The sequence below is a fragment of the Ochlerotatus camptorhynchus genome, unplaced genomic scaffold (genome assembly GCF_037179485.1).
Source record: "Ochlerotatus camptorhynchus isolate MF236.1 unplaced genomic scaffold, CSIRO-AGI_Acam_v1.1 ptg000328l, whole genome shotgun sequence".
Taxonomy (NCBI): domain Eukaryota; kingdom Metazoa; phylum Arthropoda; class Insecta; order Diptera; family Culicidae; genus Ochlerotatus; species Ochlerotatus camptorhynchus.
In genome coordinates this window covers 5,249,087-5,276,038 of record NW_027040816.1, presented here as the reverse complement: position 1 = coordinate 5,276,038, position 26,952 = coordinate 5,249,087, and the positions used below count along the sequence as shown (strand labels likewise).

Here is a 26,952-nt window from a genome sequence, read left to right as displayed (position 1 = left end):
TGTCAAGGATAAGCAAATAAGGTAGTGGAATTAAATGGGAATTACTAATCCTTCTATCTCTCTCTTTAAATTAAAAAAAATAGCAGTTGATGAACAATATTGTACTTTTCTTTATACATAAACCTACTTGATCTTGTGCCTGGTAAACAAATGTTACAACTTCCTAATGTAAACATGGCACTACAGTCACCGGAAATTAATCAAAAGTTTTGGTTAACGATTTTCGATTTAAAATTGATTAATGTTAGTCGAATTGTAGTTGAAAAAAATGAAATCATCTTGGCTCAGAAATAATAACAAACTCGTAAGTCAAACTTTCATAAACTGAATTATAACTTTGTGTAGAAAAACTTCAAGGGATAGTGCATTGGTGACGTAGGACTAATTGGTTTTATATAATAAATTAGGAGCTTGTGTTTTGTGTAGGAATAGGAATTTGAGCAGGGTTCTCTCTGTTAATACTCCTTAGTATGACGCGCTTGACATAGATGGCCCACAGCGACTCACGAAGAGCTACTGATCCCGATCAATAGCTGTGCGGCTTCTTCCTCCTTCTATGGATGATCATGTGGGCTGCAGTTCGCTGCTTGCAGGCAACCTTTCGTTGTGTACTGGAGAACACCACCACTCACCATGCGGCGATTGAATAAACACCGTTTGGTGAGACCGGATGGAATTCAACTTTGAAATCTGTGTTAGGGAAATCGCTTTTCGCAGGCATTTTTTTTAATTATCATAGCAACAGTTGGACATTCATGCAATTTTCAATGGTGGCATTTTGAAAAACGATAAAGTCTTAACTTTAACAGATGCGTAGGAATATTTCTGATCGTTTGGTGATAAAATTATTAACATTGGTCCAGGGGCAGCTGAGTTATTAATGTTCAAATCTTGCATAATTTTGTTACATGTTCCATTTTTGGTTTTCACAAAGTGTACCCCCATATAGAAATCACAGACGTAGTCCTACGTCAAAAATCATTATTCATAATAACCACCGAAGTAGGCTGTGCCGGCGAACGGTCGTTTTTATTTTTGCTGCCAATATTTTTTTCTCGTGAAGTGCTTTTAATGAAGAACAATGCCCAGTTTAGTTTACGAGAAGTCGATTTTAACCTGAGACAATAGTTTTTGTGAAGCGTTCTACTAGTGAACTGCATTCGAGCGGTACATTCCGCGTACCATCCAGGTCGTTACGGAACCAACCGTTATGGAACAGGTAAAGGCGGGATTTTTCCGAGACCTCTTCTCATTTGTGGAAAATAAGATGTTGCGGACAATTTGACCCTGAGAACCCTTTCACATCCGAAAAGTGGCAACAACTAGCATAGCAAGTCTTTTTGGCGGTACCAGAAATGGAAAGCATCGGTTTGCGAAAAGTTTCCAGTTTATGAACGATTTATCGCGGTTTGAATACCACGTGAAGTTGACGGACAAGTTGCATCCAGCAGTATAACTAAATTGGTGAGTTCGTTTAAGTTTAATCTTTTTTGCTATATATTTAGGATTTTCAAACACATGCTTGAATCTTGCTGGGAAAGGATATTAAGGCTGTGTTCCATTTGGTGAATTTTCACTTAAATTTCTCACTTAATTTAACTGACACGAAAATAAATTATACTGTTCAAAAATCCCTCTGTTGTTGATCGTCCAATTTTCGAGAAGGTGTTCGTCAAAATTGATTCCTGATCTGTCAGAAATAAGTTTACTGGAATAGAAGGTTAATTTGAAAATTTCCATCTGTCAAATTTAAGTGAAAATTCACCAAATGGAACACAGCCTAAGATCTAAACCACGCCATTATTGTAGAAATTCGTAATAGATAGAACTCGGGTGCACCATTACATTTCTCGAAAGAAATGTATACCTACAGATGATGTAAGAAATTCATACACACACATTTGATGTATTTGCCGTTGGTTCAGCGTGAGCATTTTAAAAAATAGAACTCTGCCTTCATCTTCATCCAAAACTCGTGCAAACAAAGGCAGGTCTTACGTCATCCGTATCGACCAATAAATTATTATATTGTTCCCAACTATAAAGGGAGCAAACTTGAAACCACTCAATCGATCATAAATAGCTCAAACATCGCATTCTCATCCATTAAGGGTTTATGATTCAAACAAAAAATGTTTAACAATTTTTTAAGGAAAAAAAAATCAAGTTCCTGCAAACAGGATGATTTGAGTATTAGCTAGGTCAGGTAAAGGAAGGATGCATTTAAGCCTCTTTCCAGATTACGACACAATAACCCATTAAAGCGAAGGAAACGAGAAAGGTTGCGTGCGATTATTGTCCGGCAGTGTTTTGTCCTTTTCCTTTTCTCGGAATCCCAAAATTGAGAGCCAAATACCTACGGCAGGCAGTTACGGCGACGGCGGCTGGGACCGAAAGGTTAAAAGCATATTCCACGCAATGATTACATAATAATTTCTGGCCGGCCCCGTGCGACAGCGTCCAGTCCAGTACTGCTGCTGACTGACCGACTGACGAGGTAGGGAGCAGAAATGAGTGAAAGTTATTATTTGCGTTCGACAGGGGACTGACTGATCCGCGAGCAGCGACAACAACCGACGACAGACACGCAGGGCTTCGATGAAGCATGCGGACAATAAGGGTCAACCGTGCGTTTTGTTGATTTCGGCATAATCACGTTCACGTGGTTCGGCCCACCGCAGCCAGTCGGATGTAGAGCATTATGTCGAACTTTCTACGGGCAACGTATCAACCGAGGCAAAATGTAGACTAACCGCGTCACGATCGGCCACCAAGGGGTGGCAAAGGGTGCCGAGGGCTAAACTGGACAAGTCCACACCTAGTTTCATGTTTGCCCTTCTTCGCACATTTCCATAATGTTCCGTCGTAGGCCGGACAAAAACACAACAACTGACTGCGTCCTAATAGCATTTCACACATTTTGCCACACTTTCCAACAAACAATAAGTGCGTAGTGTGTGTGTTTTTGCTTTGGCACCATCTCATCAATCAGTACTACTAGCAGCAGCGCCAACGGTAGTGCTGGTGGGCTTTGTGTTGTCGCCTCCTCGTTGTCAGTGCCGCCGCCACCGCCGGTTTTTCATTATTTATTTTTTCGACTGCCGTTGCTCTAATTTGCATCTTCCGAAACTGTTCAATATGGGCGTGAGAGTGTGAGAAAAAAAATTCAAACTGTGACTGTGTGTCGATGGACTTCAACGCAGAAGGCAGCAAATGTGGTGCATGGAGATTCAATTATACGAGCCTATTACAACGTCTACTCATTAGCGATTCACGGTGCGAATGAGGTTTTTTTTGTGATCAGTTTGTTTTTTGAAATTTTCACCTCGTTGTTTATTTTGCTTATTATACTGAATTTTGAACGAGTTCGGAAGCCAGAAGTTCGATGATTTTCGAGTTGGTTGCGGGTTTCTCTCAGATGTAAATTGAAAATAGGTATTTATCTACATTAATCGATTCTTTTAGTGGATTTTCTCCTTGGATCAGCACGGTCAAATAAATTTATGGACCTAGTCTGGCTTATTCAAATTTCATCACAAAAGCATCCGTTATGAGCTTGAACTATCCGGGATTCTCAAAGGATCATTTATTGGAAATAGCCTCTCATTTGTATCTGTAAAATCTCCACACATTTGCCAGTTATCACGGTCTCTAAATCGGTTATTACCCCAACGACCTTCGATCATATACACAACCTAATTGTGTACTTCAAAGCATAAATATTAGTAACCTACTGCCACACGCAACCTGTCTGTCTGTATCCATATCACCGGCCGCAAGGTGACACAAATCACGAATCAGTTTTAACGATTCGATTCGCAACAATAGCGCTACCCAAACCCAAGTCCCGCCCGCCACCGTGCCCGGCAGCATTCCGCGACATTCACACACACACGCACCTACCAGCAAGTCATGTTGGCAACCTTCGGAAGCACAGGTACCTACATATTACCCACTTGGCATAGGCAGCTATGTGTAACCTGCTGCAGGCCGCCGCAAAAGTAGACCGAACTTAACACATGCTCAAGGACTCCCGCATCAGCCAGCGAGGCACAGTGGGCCAGAAATGCTATTTGGACGACAAACTCAATGTATCTTATGTGAAGCATTCCCGAGCCTAATGGTACCGTGTAATCGAAATACGGACACTTAGTCCATAAATCCGGACACAATTTAAAAGTTGAAAATTTGATGATGATCCTGACTGATACAGAGTACATGTTCATGTAAAATAATTTTTAGGTTGCCATGTGGGTGTAATATTTAATTAAGACTGTTCGGTATTCGGTGCATTACGGTACCTTCGAAGAAATTTCTTGTTATAACGAAAACTATATATTGGTAAGAAGTTTGCAACTCATCCACATAGATGGCACTACAATCTAACTTTTTACTTTGTGGAAATTTGATGCCTTGAGAAAAGGTGCTTTTCTTGAAAAAAAAGAGCAACTCTTCTGAACACACCAAAGTTCCACAGTCGGCTCCTTCCGACTTAATTGGAAAACAAAAAAATATGAAATGCAGAATAAAATGTTTTTCATTTCGATTTGATATTTTCATTAACAACCATGCAAAATTCTTTTTCATGATGCATACAAATCAGAACTTTTGTTAACGAATAAAATGGTTAAAACCACCAATTTGGGAGAACATTTCGAACAACTTTAAAATATGTACTTCAAGGATGATTTTTCAAAAGAACGGTTCTGTTTTTGTAAACAAAGATTCAAATGACAATTTGTCGAAACTCTTAGCCCTCTCACGCAAACTAACATCACAATCTTGTTGAGGAAACATTACCCTCTCTGAGGGGAGTTTTAGTTTGCTTGACAAGCTAAGAGTTTCGACAGATTGACGTTTAAATTTTTGTTTACAAAAGCAGATACGTCCTTTTGAAAAATCTACCTTGTCTTAATAAAACTTATTATGCTTACTTCATCTGCAGATATCTGCAGAAACTATTGGCACCAGGTTGAAGTACAGGCTACCAACATTGATTGGTTTCAGGTCGAATAATTGGGAATACCGTTTACAAGAAAATAATGAAATCGATAGCATTATCAACGACTTATCAAAACATGTTAAATATGTTAAAACAAAGAATATTTACCCTTTACAAGACCACACAACCTGACAACCAATGTGAGCTGATGAGATACTGAATAAGCTCACGATGAATGTGGGCGTCTTAGTGGAATACTTGTATGAATAGAGAGAGAGAGAAGGATTAGTAATTTCCATTTAATTCCAGTACCTTATTACCTAGTATTTCGTCTACAACGTGCTTCAGTGTCTTGTACTAATAGACGAGTATTAAATAGTACAAGACACTGAAGAAGTCGGCACATTGTAGACGAAATACGCATATTTGTCAGGATAAGCAAATAAGGTAGTGGAATTGACTGAAAATTACTTATCGTTATCTCTCTCTTAAAAAACTATTTCTTAGCTAAAGAAGCATATTTTTGCCTGAGTAATCTCTTTTTCAGCTTTTGCAGGACTGGTAGTGGGTATGTAATATAATAGTAGTGACTTTAGTGACTTAAATAACGGAAATATTTACCAAATAGTGACTTTAAAGCAATACAAAAGTGACTAATAGTGACATTTATTGATCGGAAAAAAAATGTTCCAATATTTCGTTGACTGTGACCCACTTTGAGAAATTTTATAAACTCAAAATCACAACCCATCATGAGCATTATTCATGCTCCTTTAAAATAATACAAATAATGACTTAACGGTCCCATGAATTAATCTCGAAAAAATATTATTTGTTTAATTATGCAGGATGACCACTGAACCAGGAAATCAGGAAAACCGGGAAAAGCCCGTGAATTTCGATGAAAAATTAAAAAAAGTAAGATGTTGTATCCAAGACACGACCGTAGATTTGACGTAGAATTACGTGCTCGGTATCCATATTCGGCGACAGTGTTAGGGAAACCATCAGGCAATCGGTGATATTTTTAATCACCATTGCAACAGTTGGACATTTGTGTCATTTTCAATAGTGACCTATTGAAAATTGATAAAGTGTACATTTTAGCAGATTCGTAGAAAAATTTCCAATCGATTGGCTTGTTTAGAATTAAAATCCATCCACTATTGACAGAGTTATAAGTGGTCAAAACCTGACCACTTTTCGTAGCGCGGTCGATTTGGTTTTTTTTTTAATTGCACTCTCAATATGTTGCCGAAAGACGCAATCCTACGTCAACAATTTTGGTCCTTCTAACAATTTCAAGTCCCCTGGGCTGGACAAGGTTTTCAGGATACAATCACTTTGATGAAAAAAATGTTATGATAATTTGAACAGATTTTAGAATGCATTCTTTAGAACTCCAATTCATTTGTGAGACTTCAGACGTTCAGAGTAGAATCTTTAGGTAGTTCTTTTGAAAAATTCATGAGGTTCATTTCAAATGAATATTCATAATAAGTTCTTAGAAGAATTTTAAAAGAGTTGTGATGACAATTCGAAGGAAATTTTAAGATAATTTCAAGTGAATTGTAAAGAGAATTACAAGGATCTCACGATAAATACCAAGGGGATTGAATTTCGGGGGAACAATTCCAAAGAAATTCTGAGATGAGTTTTATGAGAATTAGGAAAATAATTGCAAGTCAGGGCTGGTAGCGATCACTGCTGTCAAAAATAGAGATTTTAGTGACCATGTTGAAGAAATAAGTGACTAAATAAAAGTCACTGTATAAAAGTTGTAAAAGTTGTAAAAGTTGTAAAAATAGTGACTAAAAAGTGACCTAAGAGAAGAAAAGTGTTATGTTTTAGACTTATTCAATAAATATCTCATAAACACTTATGTACGATATTAACTTTTAAACCGAAAGATTGAATAGAAAGTGTATGACTAAACCCAAGATCTAATAACTGCAAAAACCTGGAAAACCGGGAATCCTCAGGAAATTTTATTTTTCCTAAAAAAATATGTGGAAGGCTCAGAGAATTTAATAATTTTATTACTAAGAATATTTTGAAGAAAACAATTAATTTTAAAATACAAGCATTTAATTTTTTTCGATATTTTCATTCACACTTTGAACATAATAGATAGAGTGGATTAATCTTCAGTAACAAATTAATAAATAAATAAAAAACTAGACTTGAAATGTTTTTTTTTGTTTTTTGAACATGCATATTTCCAAGAAATTTTAAATTTGAACTAGTTCTGGACTTAAAAGCGATAATACTTCAAGAAACTTTCAAGAATCTGGAGTCAAATTCCATGCACAGTTTTAAAAGCTCGTGGAATTTTATTAAAATTTCTTAGGACCTCATTTCGAGGAAGTTCTGGGAAAAAAAATCTTCCAGAAAAACATCAAATTCAATCTGCTTTCAAGGTAGTTGTGAGGGATTTAAAATTTCTTGTGAAGCCTGATAGTTTTGAGTAGAATTTCAAGAAACCCTGAATTGAATTGAAAGCAGATTTTAATGAAAACTCTTAGTAATTCCTGAGGAGCAATTCCTTCAGAGAAAAATTCCAAGGGTCTTCTAAGGATAATTTCTAAAAGAATGTGGGAGAAAACGAATCCGGGAATCTTTTCGAAAATACTAAAATGAGGATTACAATTAAATCTGAGAATAACTCCAAAACATCTTCAAACGAATTCGGAAAATAAATTCAGGCGAGTTTGCCAAACAACTTATGAGAAGAAATCTAAAGAATTTGTGAGGAGAAATGCCAATGAATTCTTAGGAGACTTTCAATGTGAGTAGAATTCCAATGGAAGTCGTGAGATTCGAAAAGAAATCTGAAATGAATGCAATGAATATTCGGAGCATCTTTCCAAAGGGTTTCTTATTGTGGTGAATTTCAAGATATTTCCGGGGAAAACGAAAAGAAAATTGAATTCGAAGCTTCATCGGAATTTTCAATAGTCTAGACTTTCCTGGTGGTATTAAAAGTGCCTAAACGATTATTTAATCTCCTCAAAGTTCTCTAGACTGCCCTGGATTTATCAGTATTTTTTAAGAACCCGCAACTTTACTGAAATTAAATGATTTGCCTTGATGTTTCGACACTTTTCCTTAAGTATTATAATAATTATAAACACTAACTAACTTTCCCTGAACTTCTCTAAATTTGTATGATAATCCTTCAAATTTGCTTCTGAAGCGATCTGATCGTCCTCAAAGTACTCGGAACTTCACTCAACTAAGCAAAATTTTCGTATTTTTTAGTTCGTGAAATCTCAAAAAAATAAATAAATTAATTTTGTATATTTATGTATGTTATGTTATGTATATTTGTATATTTATGGACATCCCCTTGTACATGGAATGCAAAAGATTTTGAATAATTTTAGATCTTGGACTTACTCCAATTAAGTTTTTTTTTTAACTTTATAAAGTGAGAAATTAAGTAAGTGTTAAACTTCAACATTCAATGGATTTGATTGAAAAGCTTTTTTTTTTAAACTGATTGCCATTTCTTAAAAACGTTTCGGTAAATTGCTGATCTACAAAAAAACATATTTTTAACGCATTTAAAAAATAGCCTTCTTATTATAAGCCTGATCCGTTAAAGTTCTGGAAAACTCAGGTAATTTTATTTAGTAGATAGAGAAAGACGATTAAACGTCACAAAGCAAAGAATGATCAATCTTAAAATAAATTCACGCTAAAAAAGTTAAAAATAGGGACTGATTACAAGAAAAAGTGACTTTAGTGACTTGGCCTTAAAAAAAGAGAATTTTTAGTGACTGGCTTGAAAACAGTGACCAAGTCACTAAAAAGTGACTCGCAACCAGCCCTCCAAGTGCATCTGGAGAAGAATTCCAAGCGAATTTTCAGAATAATTTAGAGGAGACTTGCAAGATAATTATGAGCAGAATTGTATGACAATTTTCTGAGGAGAATTGAATGGAAATTATAAGGTGAATTCAGGCTAATCTTAGAAAGAATTATGTAAGGAAGCTTCAGCAACGAGTCTTAGGATGAATTCCTCGAATTCGTTGGAGTGTTCTGAAATGTTGTATATACATTTTCAAGGGTCTCTTGGAGAGAATCTCAAATTAATTTAGGAAAAACTTTGAAAATAGCTCTGTGATTTGAAATGATTGTAAAGGAAATTAAAAATCCTGTAAAGAGTTTTGAGCGAACATTTTCAAGATGGTTAAAACATCGAAAAATCTTGATGAGGAACAAACAAATTGGTAACTTTCCGGTTGCATTTTAATTAAGCATATAACCGGATGCGATTGAGCCGATGAGATCACTCGGTTAAATGTGTTATAGGAGAAATTTTCCTGGCTCAATACATCCGGGGAAACCCCTTAAAAATCCGGGAATCAAATCAAATTGTGATTTGCTTGTCATCGTAATTATGGCTGATGTAAATTTTATTTTAGTCGCCCAAAAATTTAAAAATGCTGCCCTTTATAAAATCGTTTTCCGTTCTACGCTATATCCTAAAACCAAAACAAATATTTTGTTTATTAATTTATTAATCTATCATTAAATAAGTTACATACGTAAATGTTTTATTCATCCCTTGTTATTTAATATTTGCCCCTCATCGACCTATTTGAGTGATGTTCATTAATTTATTTGATAAGGCTCAACCGAATTAACTTTACAGAGCCGAAGATTCATGTTCACTATACAATACATCTTAAAACTATAGTCAAAAGGGACAACACAATAAACATTTTATATTCCACTATCCAATAAGCCTCCTCCGCCAGTACGGGAGCCGCTTCCAGTGGTTTCATTGTATGGCAGATTCGCCAACGGGGAGCAGAGCGCTTCCATTGCAACAATGAACGCAAAACGTGGTCAGCACTCACACATTCATCACGAAACGGTTGCTTTCCAATGTCGACGACGCATTCAGCAATGTGTTAAAATTCAATAACTTCGGTGCTCGCTGGAACAAGAGACTAAAAAATAGTCATTCTTATAGAGAAAAAAGTCTCAGCAATCGATTGGAGTGGGTTTCATCTTAAGCACGATAGGGTAAGTTGAGGTTTTTCACAGTTAAAATAGGCCTAAAATCTCCTATTTTGCATGATTGGAATGCTGTATCTCAAGATACCGATGATATAGACGGATGATTTCTTGGGCAAAGTTGATCAGGAGGTCAAGGACTGTTGGATGATGGACAGAACAATTCGGAATTCTTCCGCTAGGCGGCGCTAGTGAGCATTCGAAGTGTATATGTTTGTGCTGTTGTATCTCAAGATCCTGACTATTTAGACGCATGATGTCTTCGGCAAAGTTGATCAGGAGGTCAAGGACTGTTGGATGATGGACAGAACAATTCGGAATTCCTCCGCTAGTTAGTGCTATCTATGATCTTCTCTGGCTATTACGTCCCAACTGTAACTCAACGCCTGCTCTCAACTTAGTGCCCTAGATGCACTTCCACAGTTGTTAATTGAAAGCTTTCCAAGCCTGTTCGATTTTTACATGTGTATATTGTGTGGCAAGTACAATAATATACTATGCCCAGGGAAGTCGAGAAATTTTCCAATCTGAAATCCTAGACCAACCGGGATTCGAACCCAGCCACCTCCAGCATGGTTTGCTTTTTAGTCGCAGGCTCTACCGACCGAGCTTATGGAGGCCCCCTGATCTATGAATGTATTCAAACTAAAATGCGAGTTGGTAGCCTAATTAACAAGTTTTGAGGACAATTTGGTGAACCTAGAACGTCTTAAACATATCGAATTCAAACGTAAATAATGTGCATTATATGTTTAACCCTGTATGGAGATGTTTTAATACAAAGGGCTCTGAATCAGTGAACCTGGATGAGAATTTGATCTGAACTCAAGGACAATTTGGAGAACCGTGAGTATCTTATACACCTCAAAATCAACTATAAACGAACAGCAGAAACGGTATAAACGTGTTTCGGAAAGTTTTGTCGGTGAGATCATCGTGCAGATTTTAGTTGATCCAGTAGATCAAATAATCTGAGCTCTAGAACAATTTGAAGAACCTAGAACATGTAATACACCTTAAATTGATGTTGTTTGGAGATGTTTAGTTGCTAAGGACCTTGTATCAGTTATGGTTGATCAGGTAAATCATTTGATCTGAGCTCAAGACAATTTGGAGAACCTTGATTATAAATCAAAATAAATCAAAAACGATCCTCGGATTTAGACAAATGTTGATAATTTTTAGACAATCAAATTTAAAGTCCTCGGATATAGAAACTTTTGAAACACCTCAAATTTTCTTAGCTCTGGGACCTACACAATTTTTTTAGCAGCCCAAAAATAAATCTCATTATTCTGGAACGAGGAAAATTTTTAAAAGATCGTGGACATTAGAGTGAAGCAAAATTTAAAATTTTCGCTCCACAGTACTTAAACGATTCCAAATCGGATCCTGACTAACCTCTCAAAATTTGAACCCATTTGGTGAGAAACTGGGATGGCACAAACCATTTGAAGTTTGTATGGGAATTACTATGGTAAAACCAAATTTTTTGTTCATGTCTATCTAATGATTCACCATATCGGTCTGCTGCAACTGTACTTGTAGGAAATTTTCCCAGCTACAACTTTGCTCAAGACCACTTTTTGATTAAATACAAGGATCGAAAGTTATCAATGGTTCAATGCGCTGATGTCTTATGATCATGCTCAATCAACTGCTCAGCAGGCATCATTGGTGTTTCTGGGGCATTGAATAGGACACAAAAATCATGGCTACTATGTCACACTGCAAAATACAGTGTTGCCTACAGAGCAGCTGCTTGATCATGTCATAAGATTATCAATCTCTTAAATAATTATTAACTTTTTCATGCCTCGTTTTACATAGAAACGATCTTGAGCAAAATTGTAGCTGTGAAAATTTTCTATAAGAACAGCTATCGAACTGTTTCGCAGCTCAATATGGAAAAAAGACTAGAAGGCAATGAACAAAAAATTGAGATTTCCCATAGTAATTTACAAGTAAACTTCAAATGGCTTGTGCGAAGTCTGTTTCCAACCAAATGAGTTGTAACTTTGGGAGGCTAATCAGGACCCGATTTGAAACCATTTAAGCACTGTGGAGCAAAAAAGTCAAATTTTGCATCAGTCTAGTGGACATACACGGCAAATGAACTCATATTTCAGTCAAGTTCGCAAAAACGTAGGTCACAGGAATGAGTAAATTTTAACTCAAATGCGAATTTGAGTCAACGGAGCTCACGTATGAGTCAGATTTATTTGCCGTGTAGAAAACTTTGCATGCGTCTAGGACTTAAAATCTGGATCTAGAAAAAAAATGTAATATTCCGGGATAAATTTTAGAGATTTTGGACCAATTATTCAATGCTGGGACTAACTAATTCGAGATCTCTAAGATAAACAAGAAAGGAAAATTGTGCGGCCTGGAATAATTTTCATACTTTGAATAGGGTAAATGTCGGCTTCGGCTCCCATTGACTGTTTTCGGCCACCAAAATTTAAACATTAACTTCACTGTATTGTCCCATCAATACACTTCGCTGAATGTATTCAAACGATTCCAGTCTTTTAGCTTCAATCTGATTCATTTTTACGAGAGTTGCCTTTAAATAAAATATACTCACTAAACAATCCGGCTGATTTCGAGTTGCCGATAATAGAACAGCTGTTAACGCAGTTCAAATGGAAACGTTGCCGAAGAAAAAAAGGCTACCGGCAATAGTCACACTCACCTGAGAAGTTTGGAGCGTTGTAAAAACGCTTTCAAACAGTTCTTAACAATTCTGTCGATTGGAATGGATAGAATAACAAGGAGCAGACAAATGTAAACAAACAAACAAGTCATATGTGTGCATGATGCTGAGAAATTGCTAATAGAAGTGCGGACGGTGCTTAGACTGACGACAATGCGTATATTCTCCTATATATAATGTAAGTTCACAGTCCTAGAAAAATGTTAATACTTATGAAACGTAAATAACATTTTTTGATCTTGGACATCGATTTTTTTTTTCAAAAATCACAGGCAAGGGGAAATTTTTAAAAATTTATGATCTTCTCTGGACAAATTTTGAAGATAACAGACTTGATTGTCTAGATCAAGGAGTTGAAAGAAATAAAAATATTAGTGATTCCATTATCACCAATTGGACAGTTCTGGTATGTTTGCAACTCTTCTTTGTCGGACTTTACACACTGATTTTTAATTAATCTTTTCAACACAAATTTTGTTAAAGGCAAATTCTCTACTTTCGACATTGTTGGTCGTAAAAAAAATGGCTTTAGTGACTAAATTTGAAGAAATAGTAACTTTAGTGGCGAAGGCGCAGCTACAAAGCAAGACCATGCTGGAGGTGGCTGTGTTAGATTCCCGGTCCGGTCTTGGAATTTTTAGGGTTGGAAAATTTCTCCACACAATTATACTAATGCAAAAATGGTACAGGCATCGAAAGCTCTCAATTAATAACGGTGAAAGTGTATCTAGAATACTAAGTTGAGAGTACGCAATAAGCTAAAATGCGATAAACATTAAGCTTAAAATTGCGAAGAAGAAGAAGAAGACTTTAGGGACTTTTTAGTGAAAAAAGTGACTTTTCAGTGACTGACTTTAAAAAAGTGACCTAGCCACTAAAAAGTGACCTGCTACCAGCCCTGTTAATGTTTGTTGGGATCTTTTTGATTGAAAAACTACTGGATCAGTTTATGTCTAATTTAAAAAAAAAACCGCAAGCTTCGTACATTATATCAGAATTGATTTCGGAAATCCGATTGAGTAGTAGAAAAATACCGATTAGATTGAAAAAAACTTTTTTTTCCCGCTACATTTAAATGTTTGGCCCACAGTGCGAGGAGAGCGGCGAACCTGTTCCATATATAGAATAATAATCCACGACGATTGTGTTGACTGCCACCAGCTAGGCAGCCAGGCAGGCAACAACAACCACTCTCAGACTTGTTTGTCGGTAGTTGTTCGATTGCGTGTGATAGACATCAGAATAATAATAGTTAAGAATGAGCGTTCCTCACGCAAGCCTTGAAGGGATTTTCGCTCGACGGAAAACAAAAAGGGTTCACTGCAGAATGATTGTGCAAGCAAGCCGCGGCAGCATGGAAGTACATACATATGTATTCAGAGGGGGAACCGAATATCGACAGACATAAAACTACCGGTGCACCAGTTGTTGACGACGTTGAAGCTAATGGTTCTGGACGTAGGTAGACAAACAGCTGCAGGACATAACCCCGGCCAATGGACAATTGTTAGACGCGGTATCGTGAGCACAGTTGGGGAAGGCTCGAATCGTTCGGTGGTGGTGTGATGAAATTCCAATGCAGCACACACGGTTAGAAAGATGTAGGGGAAATGGCTCTAATGTTGGCATATGGATTTAAGATTGGGCCCATCGCTAAAAATCTGCTATTTATCAATTTTATCTAGATGAATGCGTCATTGGGACGGTACTAATGGATATTTTTGGTCGCTATTGAAAATTTAGTCGATTGCTGATTTTATGTATGGGCCCAAATTAGGGACATTTAGGCCGACATTACATCCATTTCCCCTAAATTCTAAATTTGTACTATTATCATAACTTTAAGACTGAAATGTATCAGTTTTTAGGTACCCTAAAAACTCCAAATCTGAACACTTTTGAAAGTTGATTATCATTGTCTACCATGATCAAAATAGCCGGAAAAAGCTCACGAAAATTCCTTTGTAGAATTTCAAGCTAATTCGAATAGAATTTTAACGGAATTCCTAAGAACGTTCATCCAGATGAAATTTCAATAAATTTGCTCCAGAGCTCCAGAGAGACGAATTCACAGGGAGCATATTTCCATATTTGCTTGTAATTTTCTGAGCTTAATTCATTTCCTAAAGAAATTTACAGAGGGAATTCTAAGAAAGGTTCAAGAGTTTTCTAAATGGAATTTAAAGATATTCTCTCAAGGCCATTTAGAGAAGAATTTCAACGGAATTCTAAGGAAAATGGCATTCCAAGGTGAAATTCATAGAACATTTTGGAAAATACTTTCTAAACTCTAAGGAATATTCCAAGGGGATTCTGAAGGAAATTTAGTTAAATTCTCGCTAGAATCATTAAGATACATGTAGAGTAAATTTCCAAAGTTTTCTGATGGAAAATTTCTAAAGTTTTCTGCACATACAGTGGTGTTCGATATCAGCGCATGCCGATTTTCATACAAAATTTACAACTTTGACATGTTGTAACTTTGTTCTCTTAAGATCAATTGAGCCACAGAACTACAAATGTGTTGAATTTTACGATTACAAAATACCAAATTTATGGACGCAGCTGCCGGAAATTTTGATTTGAAAATTTAAGTGCTGCAAATATTTTAAACAACATGAGCACAAATGTGCAATAATTGGGTGAAGATTGTTTGAATTTTGAGAAATGTAAAATTTAAAATCTCATAATTGAGTTGAAATGCAAATTATTAAAACTGCTATTATTTCAATTTGCGCCAGATGTTTCCAAAAAAATGGTATTTTGCTTTACGATGAACATATTTGTAGGTCTGTGACTAAGATTTCAGCTCAATTGATCATAAGACAACAAAGTTACATCATGTCAAAGATTGACTATTTTGTATGAAAATTTGCATGCGCTGCTATTATCAGGGTGGCAAGTGAATTTCCGTTTTAAAATTCCTGGTTTTCCTGGTCAATGATTTAAAAATTTCATGATTTCCTGAAAAACAATGTTTAATAAAAAAAATAAAGTGAATCCTTGTACCATCGTTCTTCGCGCAATGCGGAATTTTAGGTATTAAGGTTCTTGTGAATGCCCGTGAAATCTTTATCTGATTGGTTGCTGTAAAGAAGCTAGTAGGGAGCCGTGCTACTTCGTCGTATCATGGCGCCTATTTCCGTTCTATGTGCTAAAACTATAATAGCAAAGCGTTTTCACTCATGTTTTTGCAAAAACATCTTGCTTACAAGATTAATTACGATTGACACTGAAACATTTGCGATAACCCGTAAAATGAGCGATTTTAGGGGTATATGACGAAGAAAAGCTGAGATACGACGGACTAGCGCGGAGCCCTACCTAATGTCTGAAATTTAGAGATCTATAAACCCCTAAATCTTGAGATTTCTGTTTTTGAATCTGCGAACTCTTTAAACAAACCTTTGCTTCGAACAATTTTACGGATTTCCAGTTTGTTTAAATTTTCCGCAAATTGTCAACGAGTAAGGATCTTATTTAGCGGAATTTTGATTACAACATGATTTCAAAATCATATGATTAGAAGATTTCATAAACAACGCTGGCTTAATAAGCTTATTATTAAAAAGACTGACTGCTGAGGTTCATAGAAACTCCCTAAAGTTCGTAGAACTTCCCTCAAGCATTAAGGTCTTTCCTAAAGGGTTCATAGAAGTTTGTATTGTCTGAATTTCATGGGACTTCCCCGAAGTTCGAAGGACTTTTTTTAAGATCTTAGGACTTCCCTGAAGTTCGGAGTTTTTTGAAATTCATAGGAATTTCTTAAATATCGTAGAAGTACCACGAAGTTCGTAGAAATTCTCAGAAGTTCGTAAGACTTCCTTCAAGTTCGAAGAACTTTCTCGAAGATCTGAGGACTTCCCTGAAGTTTGAAGGACTTAACTGAATATATGAGGACCCTAAATTTAGAAGAGCTTCCCTGAAGTTCATAAGGCTTTAAATATCGAAGGGTTTTCCAAAAGTTTGTGGGTCTTTCCTTAATTTCTTGAAAATTCCCTGAAGTTTGGAGAGCTCCCATGAATTTCGTAGGACTACCTGTAGTTCAATCTACTTCTAGTTCTAAGAGAAGTTCTAGGAACTTTTTTGAGCTTGGAGAACTATGTTAAGTTCAGAGGACTACCGAAGAGTATTGAAGACTTCTCTGAAGCTCGGAAACAATCCATAAGTGTCATAGGATTATCCTTAAGTTTTAAGCAATGCCTAAATGTCGTAGAAGTTACATTAAATCTGTAGAAAATTCTGTAAAATTCGTAGTTATTCCCCAAAGATTAAAGGACTTCCCTGAAGTTCCTAAGACTTCTCTGAAATTTGTAGAACTTCTCTGAAGGTTCGGAGAGATTTCCTGACAGTCGTAGGTCATCACAGTAGGTCACAGGATTTTATAGAAAAACTTGTAAGACTTTCCTGAATTTGGTAGAACTTGCATGAAGTTCGAAGGCCTTATCTGAAGTTTTTAGAAATAGAACTTTTTTATTGAACATGATTATTTTCCTGGTGGACTTATGAAATTCCTGGTTCCCGGTTTTTCCTGGTGAAAATAAATTCCCGACTTTTTCCCGGTTTTCCTGGTTTTTCTAGTTCACTTGCCACCCTGTTATTATATCGAACAGCACTGAAATTCCAATAATGTTAAGGACGAGGTTATGGATAATAATGGAGAGAATCATAAGATTATTTAGGGGAATCCTAAATGACTCTGATGACATTTTGGTGGCAGGTGAACTTTTGTGAACTTTTTCCGTTATCCTACTACTCATACTTGGAAATTCCCTCGTAGATTTAGTTTTCATATATTTTCGTTCAAATTAAGCCAGGCCTAAGGCATGGTGATTACTCATGGTTACTCCATGAGTAACCAGCTTCGAAAACTGGTTGTTATTATTAAAATTATTTTTAATAAATATATAGAACTTTAGAGCAGTTTCATAAATTTCAGGAGAATAACGGGAGAGTCCAAGAAGTTGTGATAGATCCATAAAACTTAAGAAAAATTTCAAAAAACTTCACACAGAAATACCAAGAAGTTCACGAAAGCCCAGCTAACTTCAGGAAGGTTTAGAGATCTTTATGTCAATTCCAGATCATTATCAGTAAATTAGAAGGAAAGCTTCGTGAACAGCAAGAAAGAGATCTTCAGGGCAGTCCCATTAACTTCACAAAAATAGTTGCAACTTTGAAGAAGTTCTGAGAAATTGAAGGAAATGCTTCAAAGGGAAGTCAAGAGAACGTCAAAGATGTAGAGAAAACTTAAAGAAAATTGTGGAATTTTTAAAGAAGTTCCAAATACCTCAGATAAGCTTGGTCTAGAGATCTTTGGAGAATTTCAGATATATTATGGGCATTTCCAGTAACTTCAAGTAAGTCCCCAGAACTGCAGGAGAGTCCATACCGTCGGGGAAGTTTTAAGCGTAAGCGTATGCTCTTTAAGTATAAGTTCTGTAACCACACTTATATTATTTTACAGGAGGCAGTATTTTTACTGGGTTTTTTAATTGCTGAAAAATTCGGTAAATATTCTAATGACCGTAATCAATTTTTCCAATAATTTGGATTAAAGTTTTTTTAATGAATAAAAAAACAAATGTTTAATTATTTTTTAAGTGTATGTTATTTTACGTTTCAAAATCAATTCTCTACAACTCTTCCTTAGAACAACACTCTGATGAGACAACGAAATCCCATCCCAAGCTCTTCCCCTGATCCTATCCTTCGATAATGTACCCCTCTAACTTTGGGTAAGCCGCGGGTATTTGGCCCAACTCCTACTAGACATAGAAATAAGTTAATTTTGTTACCACCAATGAACAATGAATTATCGGCCCCGTAAAGCTAACGCTATTGAGCTTGTAAGGCTGAACGAACTAGATAAAAAAAACTCTTCCTTAGACACCATTTCGGTACAATCAAAAGACTATGAGATACGTTTTTTCCCCAACATAGTGGCCATGAAAATACATACGCCCTTTTAAAATATGCCGCTTGAGCTACAATGGTCAAAATAGCTATGGCAGATTCCCTCCTGAAGAAAACTTAGTCAGATTTCAGCTTGGATTTCAGCATGCAATTTTCCAATCAACGGAAAAATTTCCTAGTCAGCCCACAAAGCCAGTCTGAGAATGCTTTGCATGCTTTCCTCACATCTTCAACACGCGTTCCGACCCCACACCGTATTATTGCTGAAACCAGTAATTCTCCACTTTCGCTCTTACCTGCACTAAGTACATGTTGATACCGGCTATTATCTAGCTGCAGCCAGTCGGATGGTTCCGTACACCGCAGAACACAACCACCGCACACGACACGAGAAGTTGTGCTATTGCGCTATATCCGATTGCCGTTTCCTTCGCAAGACCGTCTCCTATTCCAACGGTGATTTCCAGTTGCTGCAGGTGTCCCTCCTCCTTCGGTTCACGGTTCACGTTCGCAATACGACGGCGCCTTCTTGCACAAAATCGATAATCCCTACCGTCCGTCTGCCTTGCCCGGTTCCACTTGATACCGTACTGTATGCACAACTTTTCCCAGGTCACGCGGCTTCTGGTTGTTAATCCTGGTAACAGCAGCAGTTGGCAGACCGGGGCTCTAGTTCCAACCAGCCATGGCGATGGTGGTCAAAAGGTGGTAACATGTTTCACCCAGCAGTCCGTAATTACGGAATCACTTAAGCGGAGCACACTCTTTCCTAAATTAATTTATATTTGCCCCTGCCTTGTGCATCGATCGAAAGCAAAAGTGTGAGGCGGATTATTTTAGGAGGATTTTACTACTCTACTTTGGTGGACCACAAAAACACTTTCCACTAATTTTATAAGAGCCCAGCTACAGCTCCACGCGGTCTTCGATTTCTTCGGCTATTTAATTATTTATTCATACAAACGACCAGACCGGGCCCAGACTTGAACACACGCGCCACTTGTTGCTGTGTGTTGAAAAGCGACAAAATTTTTGTGAAAGTTACGTCCACAACACTGGAACTAACGCGAACGGGCGAGGGATAGTGACAGTTCCGCACTCATTCCACCGAGCAGCAATCAAAATCTCCAAACGCAACACACACGGAGGTTTTGTGCATAACGCAACTCTTTTGTTTCATCTCAACGGGCACCACGCCGCCATCACTTTACACCAACTTTAAATAACTAGCCCACTACTATCGATGGGGAGATTTGTTTGGCTTCAACGACCATCATCGACACTTCCCGCCTTTTCCTTAAGCCGTATGTCGGGGCGTACGCAACAACAGTAAGCACTGTGACGTCACGTTGGCAGCTGTCAGTTTCCATACAAAAACCAATCAATTTTGCACTGTAGTTGTTTCTTTTCACTCATCCACTTGACCTGTTGGCGGTTGTTTGGCTTTTCAACGGCTTTTTTCGTTCTTCCTCCTTCTCCAGATCTTCAACGCCAAATTAGGCATAATAACAGCATACATGCTCCAACGTTTTACACATCACTCGGAAGACCCCATGAGTCAGGTGTTTCTTTTTTTTTTTTTGGAAATGCTTCCCCCTTGTAAATCCACAGGATAATCACTTTACTCGGAGAAATCCCCTTAGTCACTGCCACTAATAAGCCACCACGATTCGTTCGGATCCATAATCAATTCCAGCAAAAGTGATTCACTTCTTCCTTTTGCCCAAACATAAGCAACCGGTAGTCGTCCTTCGAATTATCCAGCACTTGAGTTGTTTATGCGCGCTCCTTCAACAATATGATTTGCGTTTCAAAACGAAAACAACAACGTCAAAAAAAATCGACTCTAATAACCTGAACCACGACCGTTCCCGATGAGCGTCAACGGTAGAATGAATTCCGCCTTGAAACTCCCAACTCGAGAAGTATCAAACAAACAACAACAGCCACTTGCGCCTTAAACTTCATTCATCGTTCGTTCATTCATTCGCAACAGAGCGAAACGATCGCTTCTCTCCCATGCCGGCAGTCAGCAGCAGTGTCAACACCGCCGCCGACGAAAGAGAGCCCTCGAAGTGAGCGCGAAATGTTTTGGTTTGTGAGTGGCTCTTTCGCTGGGCGATGGCAAAGCAAGCACACTCTACAAGCTGAAGGGCGAGCGAGCGATCATTAGCTTGTTATTTGACGAAGAAAGAGAATGAGAGGAAGACTGAGATATAACGGAGCCAACTGCACTTTGTGGGGGTGAGAGTGGATGCTTTTAATGCGCTGTGTGCATGCGAAAGAGGGATATGTTGGAAAGCTGCTTTGGGCCGCGCGTTTGATAATGAGCTGAATTGTTTGGATAATGAATTAAATTGCGGGTGAACGCGCGTGACAGCGGCAGCCGTTTGCTGACAAACGGGTAATTAAATAATGTAATAGGAACAATTGAGCAAGTGTCAGTGAATTAAATGGGGAAATATTTTGCAATGATGTGCTGGTAATGTAATCAAAGAATCAAAGGCTTTTAGATGGGAAATAAACTCTGCCCACATTGTTTCAACGTCAGAGATGTCGTTAAAACAAGAGTTATGATTAAAGAATGGTGTGAAGCTGCAACATCTGATTATCAGCAGTGGGAAAATTGACTTACATGTAGATATTTCAGATTTCCAGATTTATTTATCAACGTAAGTAGACTAGTACACATACACGTACAGTGTTTTTATTAAATAGGGGAAATGGCTCTAATGTTGGATCTCAGATTGGGCCCATCGCTAAAAATCTGCTATTTATCAATTTTAACTAGATGAATGCGTCATTGGGACGGTACTAATGGATACTTTGGTCGCTAATGAAATTCGGCCTAATTCATGGATAAAAATACCCCTCAGATAGTGGTTAAATTTACGGAGATAAACGGGTTCAGAGATGTGGAAAACCCTAATCAAGATTAAGGCCAAATTTACGGAGATGAACGGGTTAAAAACATTCCCCGTAAATAATCTCCCAACCCATTATTTTCAGTCTGGCGGATATGAAAATCTTTAAATCGATTTATCTCCGTAAATAAGCCTCTAATCGAGATTTGGAGCGTATTTAGGTGTCAGAAAAAAAAATTCCCCGAAAATAATGTCCCAACCCATTATTTTCAGGCTGGCGGATATGAAAATCTTTAAATCGATTTATCTCCGTAAATAAACCTCTAATCGAGATTTGGAGCGTATTTAGGTGTCAGAAAAAAAATTTCCCCGAAAATAATGTCCCAACCCATTATTTTCAGGCTGGCGGATATGAAAATCTTTAAATCGATTTATCTCCGTAAATAAGCCTCTAATCGAGATTTGGAGCGTATTTGAGTTTCAAAAAAAAAAAGTTCCCCAAAAATAATGTTCCAACCCATTATTTTCAGGCTGGCGGATATGAAAATCTTTAAATCGATTTATCTCCGTAAATAAGCCTCTAATCGAGATTTGGAGCGTATTTAGGTGTCAGAAAAAAATTTCCCCGAAAATAATGTCCCAACCCATTATTTTCAGGCTGGCGGATATGAAAATCTTTAAATCGATTTATCTCCGTAAATAAGCCTCTAATCGAAATTTGGAGCGTAATTAGGTATCAGAAAAAAAAATTCCCCGAAAATAATGTCCCAACCCATTATTTTCAGTCTGGCGGATATGAAAATCTTTAAATCGATTTATCTCCGTAAATAAGCCTCTAATCGAGATTTGGAGCGTATTTTGGTGTCAGAAAAAAAATTTCCCCGAAAATAATGTCCCAACCCATTATTTTCAGGCTGGCGGATATGAAAATCTTTAAATCGATTTATCTCCGTAAATAAGCCTCTAATCGAGATTTGAAGCGTATTTAGGGTCAGAAAAAAAATTTCCCCGAAAATAATGTCCCAACCCATTATTTTCAGGCTGGCGGATATGAAAATCTTTAAATCGATTTATCTCCGTAAATAAGCCTCTAATCGAGATTTGGAGCGTATTTAGGTGTCAAAAAAAAAATTCCCCGAAAATAATGTCCCAACCCATTATTTTCAGGCTGGCGGATATGAAAATCTTTAAATCGATTTATCTCCGTAAATAAGCCTCTTATCGAGATTTGGAGCGTATTTAGGTGTCAGAAAAAAAATTTCCCCGAAAATAATGTCCCAACCCATTATTTTCAGGCTGGCGGATATGAAAATCTTTAAATCGATTTATCTCCGTAAATAAGCCTCTAATCGAGATTTGGAGCGTATTTAGGTGTCAGAAAAAAATTTCCCCGAATATAATGTCCCAACCCATTATTTTCAGGCTGGCGGATATGAAAATCTTTAAATCGATTTATCTCCGTAAATAAGCCTCTAATCGAGATTTGGAGCATATTTAGGTGTCAGAAAAAAATTTCCCCGAAAATAATGTCCCAACCCATTATTTTCAGGCTGGCGGATATGAAAATCTTTAAATCGATTTATCTCCGTAAATAAGCCTCTTATCGAGATTTGGATCGTATTTAGGTGTCAGAAAAAAAATTTCCCCGAAAATAATGTCCCAACCCATTATTTTCAGGCTGGCGGATATGAAAATCTTTAAATCGATTTATCTCCGTAAATAAGCCTCTAATCGAGATTTGGAGCGTATTTAGGTGTCAGAAAAAAAATTTCCCCGAATATAATGTCCCAACCCATTATTTTCAGGCTGGCGGATATGAAAATCTTTAAATCGATTTATCTCCGTAAATAAGCCTCTAATCGAGATTTGGAGCGTATTTTGGTGTCAGAAAAAAAATTCCCCGAAAATAATGTCCCAACCCATTATTTTCAGGCTGGCGGATATGAAAATCTTTAAATCGATTTATCTCCGTAAATAAGCCTCTAATCGAGATTTGGAGCGTATTTAAGTGTCAGAAAAAAAATTTCCCCGAAAATAATGTCCCAACCCATTATTTTCAGGCTGGCGGATATGAAAATCTTTAAATCGATTTATCTCCGTAAATAAGCCTCTAATCAAGATTTGGAGCGTATTTAGGTGTCAGAAAAAAAATTTCCCCGAAAATAATGTCCCAACCCATTATTTTCAGGCTGGCGGATATGAAAATCTTTAAATCGATTTATCTCCGTAAATAAGCCTCTAATCGAGATTTGGAGCGTATTTAGGTGTCAGAAAAAAAATTCGCCGAAAATAATGTCCCAACCCATTATTTTCAGGCTGGCGGATATGAAAATCTTTAAATCGATTTATCTCCGTAAATAAGCCTCTAATCAAGATTTGGAGCGTATTTAGGTGTCAGAAAAAAAAATTTCCCCGAAAATAATGTCCCAACCCATTATTTTCAGGCTGGCGGATATGAAAACCTTTAAATCGATTTATCTCCGTAAATAAGCCTCTAATCGAGGTTTGGAGCGTATTTAGGTGTCAGAAAAAAAAATTCCCCGAAAATAATGTCCCAACCCATTATTTTCAGGCTGGCGGATATGAAAATCTTTAAATCGATTTATCTCCGTAAATAAGCCTCTAATCGAGATTTGGAGCGTATTTAGGTGTCAGAAAAAAAAATTCCCCGAAAATAATGTCCCAACCCATTATTTTCAGGCTGGCGGATATGAAAATCTTTAAATCGATTTATCTCCATAAATAAGCCTCTTATCGAGATTTGGAGCGTATTTAGGTGTCTGAAAAAAAAATTTCCCCGAAAATATTGTCCCAACCCATTTATTTCAGGCTGGCGGATATGAAAATCTTTAAATCGATTTATCTCCGTAAATAAGCCTCTAATCAAGATTTGGAGCGTATTTAGGTGTCTGAAAAAAAATTTCCCCGAAAATATTGTCCCAACCCATTATTTTCAGGCTGGCAGATATGAAAACCTTTAAATCGATTTATCTCTGTAAATAAGCCTCTAATCGAGATTTTGAGCGTATTTAGGTGTCAGAAAAAAAATATCCCCGAAAATAATGTCCCAACCCATTATTTTCAGGCTGGCGGATATCATTAAATCAATTTATCTCCGTAAATAAGCCTCTAATCGAGATTTGGAGCGTATTTAGGTGTCAGAAAAAAAAACCCGAAAACAATGTCCCAACCCATTATTTTCAATCAATCAATTATTTTTAATCCGAATCATGTCCACAAGGTGACTACAATCTGTGTTTTTGTATCTATCTTAGGTTATACAGCAATTGTTTTACTAGGTGTATTTGATGTCGGTCCTGATCCATTGGCCATCATTGGATAATTTCTTGTGGAAAGTTCATGGGAAATCGAAGCATTCATGTTTCCTTCTATGCAGCAATGTGATATTACTTAAGTCATAGACATAACTCAGGGAACTATTAAAAAAAACATCGGTGGAAAAGGAAATAAGACTCAGATTGAACAGCATGATTGAAACCGGTAAATCACACCAATCTCCAACACGTCAAGATTGCATCATAACGATATATATCGGCTCTGTCAAACTGTCACCGCATCAACCGTATTCCGCAAGTTCCTCAAACTCCATTTCAAGAGACAAGATCGCCACTAATCACCTCTCCCTCTCTGTCCCATCCCCGTTGCTCCGTTCGCAATACGTGGTCACTTTTACCGAGAAAAATAGCATTTTCCGCTCCGGCAGCAACTATCGATTTCAAGTTTAATCACCCATCGGGACCGGCCCGATCGATTTCCCTTTCAACCGAAGAACCGACCGCAAGGGAAAAGCGAAGTTCGTCGCTTGCCGCCGGGTGCAGTTCTTTGCAGCATTGTGGAGTCGAACGCTCTGGCATGGCACGCCACAACACAAGAGGAAAAATCCCATTACATCTCCAATCGCAATCAATAATTTTCCCGCTGGACTTGAACCGGTCGGTCGGGAGGGCCAATTTCGCTTTCCTTGGAATTTGCCGCGGTATTTTTCCACCGTTTACCTGCTTCCTGTGCAGGCACGCGCGTGACATGGCCGCCACCACGGTCATGGCACATACGGTCGCCAGCCGGATTTGATTTACTCCCTTCTGCTCTCGATGCAGCGAGAAAAAGAAACCGAAAGGGTCCCTCCAGCAGCGGCGGCGGCCCGAGATGGCGACTCGAGCCTAATGAGCTAAGCCCTCCAAGCTCACATCGGCATCGAGGGGTCGATCGGTGCTGGAAGCGGTGGCGGCGGCAGCACACACGGCTACGGCTACGATTCGTGAGAGTTATGATAAATATGAAGAAAATGATACCCTTTCGGGGTTTGCATGGAACGCAACGCTCGCCGAAGGAATGGCTTTCGGATGTGGATGCTTTCTGGTTGGGGGGAGAGGAAAAGGGTAATGAAGTGTGTGCAATGTATGCGCTTCCAGTGGGTTTGAATGCGGTTGTCGGTTGTTTTGGAATGCGCCTTCTTCTTCGAGACTCATTTAATTTGAAGGTATATCTGATTGCTCGGTCGACTAATAATTGACAGTAGCAATACCAGGAGTGATTTGAACAAAATCTCTACAGTCGGTTTCGGAGGAATCCGCTTCTATCGATCTTTTTTTCCAACTGAATGCCAATACAGATTTGTATTATTTGTAAAATATTCCACATCTACACCCCTCCCATTAATTTTACACCTGATTCGTTGCATTCTCTCGATGATCAGGATTCAAACCAGCTATAATACCCAATATATCTAATGAAATTGATTTCAAACGGTCCAAAAATTTATCTCTACGTTCTATCCGACTGATTGGAAAAAACACCAAAAAATCAACCAGAACGACACCGATGACCGATCACGAAAAAGGTTACACAACCGCCGCTGCCGCCGCCGCCGTCGGGTTTCAGTCGTCTAATGACCTCTCGTTAGGAAGAAGGGATCGTAAAAAAAATCAACTTTTGCCCAAACCCAAACCGTTGCACTTGCGTGATTCAAGAGATGAACTAGCCTCAGGCTAAAAATCTCTATAATAAAGGAAAAAAAAAAAAAAAAAAACTTGCGTGATTCAGTGTCAAGAAGAAGAAGAAAAAGCAGATAAACCCTTCCATCTCCGCATCCCGCGGTGAAAACTAGGCTCACCGCGAGAAGGGATTTATCGATCTATGAAAAGCATCAATTTATCGAGTTCCTATGCAAATGCACCTACTCTGTCCCATCGCATCTCGAACTCGAAGAACAAGAACCTGGCCTGGGTGGATGGTGACAAAATGCGTCTCGTTACGAAGCGTGAACGCGATTAATAATTTGGACGGCCCCGACGGTCGTAAATTGGTAGATTATTTAAATTTCGACGCGTCCCGAGATCCCGATGGATGGTTCTTCCCAGAGAGGGTGCCTTGGTAGTAGGATCGAACGGTACTTTTGTGCCATCAAAATCAGTCTCGTCTGGCACCTCTGCTGCATCCCGTCCCGTCGTTGATGATGATGGTTT

At 37.8% G+C, this 26,952-nt stretch overlaps 1 protein-coding gene across 2 annotated transcripts in view; it reads right to left on the bottom strand.

Annotated features, from left to right (window-relative positions):
* Svil (Supervillin) overlaps positions 1–26,952 on the bottom strand; it is an 807,253-nt gene that overhangs the window by 666,546 nt on the left and 113,755 nt on the right. The window contains exon 1 of one of the 2 annotated variants that reach the window (XM_065230078.1): positions 18,899–20,460. The exons of the other annotated variant lie outside the window; for it this stretch is intronic. Coding sequence (XP_065086150.1) covers positions 18,899–18,913 — 15 coding nt within the window. The 5' untranslated portion in view covers positions 18,914–20,460. Of the gene's footprint in view, positions 1–18,898; positions 20,461–26,952 lie in introns of those variants that run through there. 2 annotated transcript variants of the gene reach the window in all.